General features: G+C 30.8%; 1 protein-coding gene across 1 annotated transcript; it reads right to left on the bottom strand.

Moving 5' to 3' along the window:
- Positions 1-3,849: 3,849 nt before the first annotated feature.
- LOC125873447 (uncharacterized) lies at positions 3,850-4,287 on the bottom strand. The gene has a single exon (XM_049554384.1). The coding sequence runs from the start codon at positions 4,285-4,287 to the stop codon at positions 3,850-3,852; it is 438 nt and encodes a 145-aa protein (XP_049410341.1).
- Positions 4,288-11,238: the final 6,951 nt, after the last annotated feature.

An 11,238-nucleotide genomic window follows, 5' to 3' on the forward strand; every position in this document is an offset into this window, starting at 1 on the left:
CATCGGCTTCTTCACATTTATTTATTTTTTCATCTTTTGAATCACATAAGTGAAAATCTTAATTTTTCTAGTGATCAAATCCTCAAAAATGTATTTATTACTATAAAAATTATTTATAATGACGATATATATACTATGACATCTAAAATTTCATGTACATAATTACTATTGTGTTGAAATGATCCAAGAAGCTAGTATGGGAGGGGTAATTCCATATAGGTGAGGGCCTATGTATCCCTTCATTTCATGTGGGTTTGTCTTGTCCTCACGTAGAAAAACATCTATATCATTGCGTCTTTAATATCCCTCTATTTGCTACAAGACACTATATTTCTCTCCCCACTGGCCATCAACTTTGCCCTATACATCCAAAAACCCCAAACACAACTCCTATATTTGCTAGCCCAAATGGCTACAATGCCTCTTCCACTTTACCTTTTTGTAATACATCTCTAGAATCTTTGGCCGGGGATTAGCTTGAGGTGTTAAATCAACGAGTTGAATTGAATTTGAGTGGCAGAATGATCCATTCAAAAGTTACTTAGGTTGAAATGAGCTAAAGTACTGATCATAACCTAATTCATTTCAATTATTTTATTTATTCTTTTATAATTTTTTTAGTACCTAATAAACTAGTTTTTCTTTATCACGACTTCATGTAATAGATCAAATATATATAAAAAAAAATTGATAAGATTTTTTATTGATTAATTTAGGTGACATATTAATGTAACAAATGTTTTTTTTATGTATTGAAATAAGTCGGACTGAAATGATCTGATCTAAATTTGAACGAATTATATTTTTATGGATTAATTTTACCACCTCTACTTTATTTGTGATCATGGGGGCTACCTAGGGGATCATACTAACCTTTTTTTTTTTTGTCAAAATTGCATCCTTCTTAAGTTTTATAGCATATTGTTTATTATAGTGTACTTTATATTTTGAATTTTTTTAAGTGAAAAATTCTAACTTCACTATTGTATATATGTTTATGAGCGGTGATGAAACTACATTCATGTAATTGCAATAATAGTTCAATTTGATTTGTTTTGCTGAAAATGTTGTCAACTCATGGGGAGGAACAGGTGCAAAACAACACTCTCCAACATGCTATCACAAGGGAACAATGTGGCCAACTCATGGATTTACTGCAGCATTTCCAGAATGAAAACACATGAGAAGATTCAGGTAACTCAAGTGTCAACACTAGTTCCATGAACTTTGCAGGTATTGTAGTGTGCTCCTCATCTACTGATTTTGATAATCATTCATGTAAATGTTTTCAATCAAATATTGATATATGGATCATAGACTCAGGAGCATCCAACCATATAACATTTAACAGAGATTCCCCTCCAGTTGTATCAAGTATCTCCAATCCTAGGAAGTAGTGTAGCTTGCCAAGATCTTTGATCTCAAAGGTGTTGTCCAAATATGACTTGAGTTGTTCAATCTCAGTGTCATATGTTCCTGTTAATATAACATCATCTACATACACAGCCACAAACATTATCATAGGACCTGATTTCTTGTAAAACAATGAATAGTCATAGTGTGAGTGTGTGTATCCTCTAGCAGATAAAGCCTCAGTTAACTTGGCATACCATTGTCTGCTGGCCTGCTTGAGGCCATAGAGAGACTTAGCAAGCTTGCAAACCAGTCCTGTATCATGTACTTCAAGTCCCTGTGGCACCTTCGTGTAGACTTCTTCATGGAGATCACCATGAAAGAAAGCATTGTTAACATCAAGCTGGGACATTTGTTTTTGAGCAATGTTGAAGGAAGTCTATTTATGATATGAGTGGCTGTTAAAACACATTCTCCCCAAAATTTTGGAGGTAGTTTAGATTGAAATAAAAGGGCTCTATCTGTCTCTAATAGGTATTTATGTTTTCTTTCCACCACACCATTTTGTTGTGGTGTATATGAATAGCTTTTTTGATGGATTATACCTTTGGTCATGAAAAATAAATTTTCTTCATTGTTGGTAAACTCTAGGCCATTGTCAGACCTTATGTATTTGATTGTGGTTTTGAATTGATTTTTCACCATATTTGTGAAGGTTCAAGACATGTAAAGCATTACTTTTGGTACTCAACTAGTGAGTCCAGGTGGATCTACTATAATCATCTACTCGAGTAAGGAAATATTTGTAGTTGTCATAAGTGGGGATATGATATGGTTCCCATAGATCTATATGAAGGATTTCAAATTTGGACTTGGTTTGGTTGGTACTATGACTAAAGGTAGTCTTTCGTGTCTTGCCATTGGGCATATAGTGCACATGAAGGGTAGTTTAGGGGAAAATTTTGTTGATAGAGTGAAAATATTCCTCATTTTAACAAAAGGCACATGGCCAAGTCTGTTATGCCACAACAAATCTACATTGTTTCTTGCAGTCACACAAGCATTCTTATCAAACAAGACACTTTTATTATTGCTATTGGAAGTAGAAGTACAGACAAGAGGACCATAAGTATTCAACAACTTACATTTGTCCACATGACAAGAGTCAATATCGGAAGATATGCAAGTCTTACTTACAGTGGAATTTGAAAAGAAACTATTACTACTAGAAAGACAACAACATATAAAGTTCCCATTTACCCTTTTGACATTCTTCGGACAACTTGAACACAGAAAATAAAGTCCATCTCTGCTGCTATCAAGCACCTGAGGCCTCTTCATTGAAGGGGCCTGCAACATACACAATGCATCAATGAACAAAACTGTGCATTTCATGGAAGTGGTCAAGGAATGAATTGAAACAAGATTGCACTTAAAAGAAGGTACATATAACATTTCATGTAAAATGATATTAGATGTAATTGGTACATCACAAACTCTGTCACCTTGACTTTGTATCCATTGGGAAGTGAAATTAGTACACGATAGGGTAGGGTCTTAATGTTGATTAGGGAATCTCTGTTAAATGTTATATGGTTGGATGCTCCTGAGTCTATGATCCACATATCAATATTTGATTGAAAACATTTACATGAATGATTCTTAAAATCAGTAGATGAGGAGCGCACTACAATACCTGCAAAGTTCATGGAACCAGTGTTGACACTTAAGTTACCTGAATCTTCTCCTGTGTTTTCATTCTGGAAATGCTGCAGTAAATCCATAAGTTGGCCACACTGTTCCCTTGTGATAGGATTTTGGAGAGTGTTGTTTTGCACATATTCCTCCCCATGAGTTGACACCAGGTCAGTAGGAGTACCACCATGTACATTGGCCATCACATTTTTTCCCTTTAAATTCTGATTATTCTGCATGTAACCTTGTCCATTATTGTAGCCATCATTTGGCCTGTAGCCTTGATTGTTATTGTGCTGAGGGTATCCATGTAATTTATAGCTCTTTTCTCTGATGTGTCTAGTTTTCTTACAAAAATCACAGATTATTGCATTTATACCACTGCTACTACCTTGATAATAGTTGCTTCATGTATACGTGTTGTTTCCTCCTGAACTGTTATTACCTCTCATATAACTGTTATTCTGATAATTTGTGCTAAAGGTTCTTCTTGTTTGAACCTTGTTATTAAACACACTTGCATTTAAGAAAGTTAAATCCATAGGCATTTGACCTGTGGGCTTGAACTCTCTATGCTTCTCTTCTTGGATCAACAATGAAAATGCTTGTGCCATGGAAGGGAGTGGGTTCATCATAAGAATATTTTCTCTCACCACAGTATACACCTTGTTTAGCCCCATAGGAAATTGAATTAATCGTATATCATGTTCTGCCTTATGCACACTGTCCTCGCACCACAAATACAGACACAACTGCACTGAGTTTTGAGATTCAAGGTGTTTAATTCCTCCCATAACTTCTTCATCCTTGTGTAAGATCATTGATTTCCTTCTGCATCTGATACAATTTTGCCCCATTTGTTTGATCATATCTATCTTCCAATTCCTTCCAAAGTTTTACAGAGTTATTGACATATTCTACACTGTCTGAAATCTCCTTACTTAATGAATTCAAAATCCATGATGTGACCATATCATCACATCTCTGCCATTGACGAAGTTGAGATGAATTCGCATTTGATTTCACACAGCTTTCATCGATGAAGCCTAATTTGTTCTTCACTGACAAGGCTCGCATAACTCCTCTTCTCCAAGATCGATAACCTGCTCCATCAAATTGAGCAGGAACAAGCATCATCCCTGGGCTATCCGATGGATGCACATACAGGGCATTATTTGGGTCATTACCAATAGCATTACTAGCTCCTTCAGAGGTAGATGAATTTTCACCAACAGCCATGAATGTGTTTTGATTTTGATCAGAAAAACAATCGAAAATGAAGAATTCTAAATTGAGAAATTTCTCACAGCAAAAGAAGAAGAGATGAACGCGAAGAGATTACCAATCTCTGAAATAAATCGATGAACATGATCGAATCAAAAAATCGAAATTGAAACGAACAATCACTGATTAACAGTGATGAAAACTAAAGGATCGAATTGAGATACCTATGCTCTGATACCAAATTAAAATTCACATCAATGGTGAAGAACTTACCCAATACAAGGCATGGAAGCCATAGCTAATCACAGAAGAAACAAATTGAGAGAACTTGTGATTTTGTGTAAAATGAAAAAGGTTACTTCTTATTGATTATCAGTGAGGTATATATACAAGAGAGTGAATGTGACAAATGTATACAACCAATTGGGTGAGAAAGGAATATATGCTAATCGACTAACAACTATGAGCTAACTAACTAACTGACAAAATGCATAACTAACTGAAACTATATCCTATACAAGATTGATTAAATACATATTCAATTGTGATCTTCAATAAATGTATATTGTACAAACAGGACAAAAATAGCACTTTCAATATCCTAGTTTATGTGTCATAATTCTAATTTTATGAAATAAATTTTTCAATTTTGACTGTAAATTTGAACATAAAATCTTTATACTTTTAAAAATAAAATATTTAAAATTTAGTTTATAAGTAACACTATCTTATAACAATACCAAATATTCAAAAAAAATGTATGAAAAATTGTGATAAGACTCATTCGATTCTCAAAATCCAAACACCACTACATAGTTGAGATGAAGGAATTTTTTTTTTTAATTTGTGTATATAGTGAATCCACTGAGATCAGAGAAGCCTTTAGCATTGTAATAAAATTGATTAGGTTCAAGAAATGTTTTTGATCGTAAATTAAATTAAAATCTACATGTAACTCCTTTTTTAATGTTGTTTTCTTATTAAATTTCTGACTCATTCACTAAGACTCAATAACTTGTTCGGGGCTGCGATAGTGGCATGATTGGAGCAAAATTAATTACGTAAGAAAATACTCCTTTGAGAAAAATTAGTAAGGGTATTATCGTCCTCAAAAAATGAATATTTGGTCATTTTCCCATTTTATGCTTTCTTTTTCTGTCCCTTGCATATTTGGTCATTTTCTGTGTTTTAACTTTTAATAAACAGTAAAGTTATTTTTGGTATTTTGCGATTACATTTTATGTCTTTTTGTTCCGTCTATTAAAGGGTAGCTAATATACACATCATATATTATAGCATATTGATTGTCTTTAAGCAATCAACTAATTTGTCTTTGTTAATTTATTGGTGTGATTAATGACTATTTGTCTCACATTTACGTGTACTAAGTAACTTCAGCCAAATGTCCTTTTAGAATGATTAAAGATTTAACTTATACATTAGTGTAAGATTTGAAGAAGCATGCATGTCTTATATTAATTATTCAATAATGATGATTATTTACATATACAATTTCTATTAATTTGTGATTAAACAAAGGTAATTGTCATATTAAATAATTTGCATTGATATAATTAAGCTTCTGCTTTTTGTTCGTTGCACTTAATTATGTGGTCACATACACCATAAAGATAACAAATTAAAGGCTCTCAAGAGTGTTAACATATTACAAATATTTATTATTTCTATATTATTATATTATATATGAGGCATAAAGAAAATGACCATATATGTTAGTAGCATATGCACTTCACGTGACACAAGCGTGCAAGGTTCAACTTTTTTCTCTTTTGTATTTTTGTTGTCATTTAAATAATTTAGGCTTTCTTTCGCGCTAGTTTATATTCCTTCAGTTTAATTTTACTAGACTCATATTACAAAATAAATATTTCACTTTGCATATTCATTTAAGCAAATCATGAGATCGTTCTATTACATTTTCTCTATGCTATCTTAGTTTTAAATAATTATATAATGTAGTATTAATTAGTTAAATTTAGAATTCCAAAATATTATTAATAAACTTAATTTAATAAAATATACTTCTAGTTAAATACTAAATAATATAAAGCAAATGGATTAATGTGTTCCTAGAGACATGTGGTCCAATTTTATACCATAATATAAATTTACGATGAATAAAAGTTAGATATTTAACGTCGAATAAAACTATTTGAAAAAAGTGCCGCTCTCATATTGCATGTACGAGTCGTTGCTTTTATTATTTTTTTTGGGACGTTTCTAGGTTGCCGGCAGAAACAACTTTTGGAGTTTGTTCTATTTTGTAATGATTTGATTTGAATATTCAATTAATTTAATATGTTACTGTCAAGAAAATGAAGTATATTATTATATTATTAACTTTAAATTTAAGATGAGATCATTACATATAATTGTGTGTGTGGTGTTTGTTAATCACTATTTAATGTTGGGTGTCGGTAATCCCTGGATTTATATTTGGTGGCCGTCAACATTTTAATTAGCAAATTCCATTTCTCATTTTTCTTTCCTTTTTAGATACTTCCAAACTCTGGCCGACTTTTCGGCATTTTTATCATTTTTGTTGTTTCGTTCGCTTTTACTTATTTATTATATTAAAAAATAAAAATAAATATTTTTATTTGTAATTTTTAATATATTAAAATGTAGCTTTTTCATGTTTTATTATTAATTATTTATTTCATTAATCATTTTTTTAAAATATAATACTCCATTATTAATATAGATATTATGATAAAGTACTCATATTAATTATTATTTTTTAAAGAACATGCAAACTAAAAAAATACTAAGTAATTACTAGTATTCATTTCCTTTTTAATTTATATGCTAGCGGGATGCCGGTCATATATGGGATAATAATATACGAAAAAAGAAATTTATAAGCTTGAATATTATTCGTTGTAAATATAATTTTTTTATTAAAAATGAAATAGTAAGTCCAAAATATTTTTTTTGCAAATATAATAATGTGTTATATTTTCTACAAGAACTAATACTGAAAAAAAAAAATGGACCATTGAAATAGAAATTAGACAACCTTTCTCGTAAGTCATTTCCCGTCTTTCAAGCTAGTCGACAATATATTTAAGCAATTGGTGAGTGGTGACATACGTGTCTACATGTTTTATTCTCACTCCTTTTTTATTTGTATTTTTTCCACAGATAATTATCCATTCTCCCTCCACGACACATAAACACTAACACATCAAAAATGATATAATAGGTAAATAAACTTTCAAATTCAACTTTAGCCACTAAATAAACACTTCAATTTTAAGAGTGCATCATCACATTTTAATTTGGTTTTAACTGTCAACTAAATAATTCAACTTATTTTAGCTATGACACATGGACACCTGACGTTGATATGACACATAAATTATGGAGATGTCTAGATGTTCATTTTGTAAGTTAAGTTGGAGTGTTTGTTAGAAGAAAAAACAACATATAAAATTAAAATTTTGAGGCGTGAAAGATCACTATCTTTCAAGAGTTATTGCCTATATATTTTTTAAGGAATGACAATGAATTCTCTTTCAAGATACAACAAAATCTGAAATATATATGCAATTTAATATGATACTTCTGGGAATACTTCATATTTATAGAATCTGATAAGGAGACTTTTCATAAAGAGTAACTCTTTTTCTGAACAAACTCAACCTTTAGTTGCTCCCTTTTTGAACAGACATAACTTTTTGGTTAATTAAAGTTAAATATTAAATAAATAAATTGTTCAAAACAAATCTTTAAATTAAGTAAAGATCTAACTCGGTCCAAGCCCAAGTTCAAGTCCAAGTCATTGAGATATAATTAAATATATATAAGTAAATTTTACTCAATTAAATAGACTTAATCGGTTAGGTCTTAAATGACCTTAAGGGTGGCCTCTCCCCAACTATGTGAGAACACCCCACTATATTACAACCATCTCAATAGTGCAATTGAAATCGTGAAAGACGAGTTAAAGTGTATAAATATGTATATGCATAGTCAAAGTTGAGGTGTTTATTTGCTAGACGATGAGGTCAAATTTAAATGTGTTCATAGATTATGCCTATCAAAATTGTGCACTAAGGCTGTAATTAAAAGGATTCCACAATCCAAACTCAAGGAAAATCAAGGACAAACATTTATTTTTCTTTTATGATAATATTTATCTAATGAAACAATCATAAAGATAAGAAGAAATAGCCAAATTTACCTTTTGCAATGTATACAATTTGAATTAGGTATTATGGCCTAATCTTACTTATAATTGTTCAAGATAGATATTTTAATTCTATATTACACGACATTTCGATAAAATAAACATCACATGACATGACACTTTACCGTCCTAGCTATCTCTCTCCTCCGCCCCTTGTTTGACACGTATCTCCTCAAATCCTACTAGTACTAGGTGGTAAAACAGTAAAAGTGAAAGGCAAATAGTAAAGATGAGTTGAGTGATTGATGACTCCAATTTCCAGAATTGGAGAAGCCTAGTTAGATGATAGAAATTTCTCCAATATATATGCAATGACTACCTACCTGAAATATATGACCCCCGCACCCCCACTCCCTATAGCTAAGAAAACATAATTTTGTAGCTTGTTGACCTTATCATGTGAGTGGTCAATTTTTGGTAACCTTTATTAAAAATCAATTATATACATCCAAATACGGCAATTTGGGGGCCTTATAGTTGATTCTACCATGTGTACTCAAGTAGTTGTTTTTTTTTAATTGATATGTGGTGCTTGTTGTGCTTACAACCATGATATTTTATTTTATTTTTCCCTTTGTTCTTCAATCGATATTTTGTTCTAATTATTCATTTCCGTTTATTCTAATTGGAGTTATAATTTTTAAAGCAACAAATTAATTATACATGATTGACACATTTTAAGAGCCGTAAAACAAATATCGGAGTTTTTAATTTCTCTTTAGTCCAATGAATTACTCATCATAGGCATTCATGAAATTTCGTAGGACTTTACAAGACGAGTTCTATTTGAGTTGAGATTCTCGAAGGCTAACTTATCCTGAACCTTAGTTCATATATGTATAATATATTTCTTTGAAGAGGCATTTGGAATTTTCTGTAAATTAATGGCATATTCACAAAGAGATCAAAATATGTCAGACTCTTCTTGATAATCAAATACTTCAACAAGATTCACAAATTTTTTATGATAAAATACTTCAAGAAGGTTCACAAATTCTTTCATGGAGATCAAGTCAAAATCATCCTAGTTTGAGAAATACGGCTCCAATCACACAAAAATCCAAATCACCTTAGTTTGAAAAATACGCCGCTAACGGTTCCGAATCATGAAGAAAACGAGAAATCCTAAAGAAGATCAGAATAATCAAGGAAGGAATGGGATTGTAATCATATTGTTTTATCAATAATATTCTTGTTTTTTCAGATTTTATTTATAGTTAATTTATTTTTCATATATTTAAAATTTGTTACAAACGAAGGTACGCGGTAGTCTTTTTAACTTACCACTTGCATGTCTTAGAGGTACTAGTGCACTTGGTTATTATATTAACAAGTGGTCACATAATTGATCCACATACAAAAAAAGTTTTTGAAACTGAAAACAATGCAACACAAACGACTTGCATACTACAATCTGTCAAATTTTAACTTTTAATTTGAGACTTGACCATATGGATCTCTAGTGGAATTATTTACTATTAATTCAGAAAAGGATAAGTTTTTCTAGTAAAGCGGCAGATCAGATCACTTCAATTGGTTACAAGTTGCAAAAATATGACTGCACACAAATTGTATTTGAATTTCGGCCAATCTCGAATAAATTGTGATATGCCGAATAAGGATTTGAGATTTAAGACAGTGATAATGCTTGCGCGATTTCCAACGCAAAAACTTAAACTATTCTAAATAAAATAATACGTAGATTTGTTTATAACTTATTCATGTATTAGTAGTAATGCGGATTTTTTTAATTGTCAATCAAACATGATATTAATTTTATACCTGAATCTATTTCCTATCTACCTTTTAAACGTCATATAAGTTATACTAAAATGAATATATGGGTAACTTGTTTCTTATTCTGCTAACAAATAACCCTTAAATATAGTAAATACACTTATACATTTTTCTTTTCTCTATGGGGAATTCAGAATCTGATTGTTTGTACTGGAAATACTTGTTTTTGTATTTACATTTCATGTCAACATTTGTGACTGCAAAATACTAACAAATCACCAGAATTGGTCAAAAAGATTTGTGTAAAATGTTCACTTATGTGATTTTCCTATAAAATTGGTCCAAATCACCTTCAAATGTGATGTACAATCTTTTAAAATGAGACACCATAAATTTCCGGTCTCTAAAGGCCTTCCTCAAAGGCTTCTCGAATGACTGGACTCAGTTATGTATTGGGCTTTCTCTTCTTAGAATACACCCCAATTTCTAGATCCAATAGTATGGGCTCCTCTAGGGGCCCAATAGGCCCAATTAAATCAGTACCCTTCCCTAATAGGCTTGAATAATTTAATGAGACAAGAATCTATGTTAATTAACTATAATTTGATGTTAAAAGACTATGTACAATATTTATTGATTTGATACATATAAAAAATATCTGACATATTAATTTTTACCCATAAATACAAATCAAAATAGCTGATAAGAGAACAATTTGATACACTAAGCTTCCTCTATACGTAAATTTCGGGAAATGATGTATCAAAATATCTAACATAAGAAAAGAATGTTTTTTCTTTCAAGAATATATAAAAAGATTTGTTTGAGTTAGTTGGAAGATAATATTATTTTTATCTGGAAATAAGGAAGGATTAGTTTGAGATCCAACTAGAATCTCTTTTATGGATTGAAATCTAGTATTAAGGAATGTCAACTTGAGAATTTTCTTTAAAAAATTTATAATAGGTCTTTAAGATTGTGAATTTGGTAAACTATACTTTAAAAGAGGCATTGGA

The sequence above is a fragment of the Solanum stenotomum genome, chromosome 8, assembly GCF_019186545.1.
Source record: "Solanum stenotomum isolate F172 chromosome 8, ASM1918654v1, whole genome shotgun sequence".
NCBI classification, from domain to species: domain Eukaryota; kingdom Viridiplantae; phylum Streptophyta; class Magnoliopsida; order Solanales; family Solanaceae; genus Solanum; species Solanum stenotomum.

Excerpts from the sequence above, each read along its gene's own strand:
- LOC125873447 (XM_049554384.1), bottom strand. The coding sequence starts at position 4,287 with ATGGCTGTTGGTGAAAATTCATCTACCTCTGAAGGAGCTAGTAATGCT.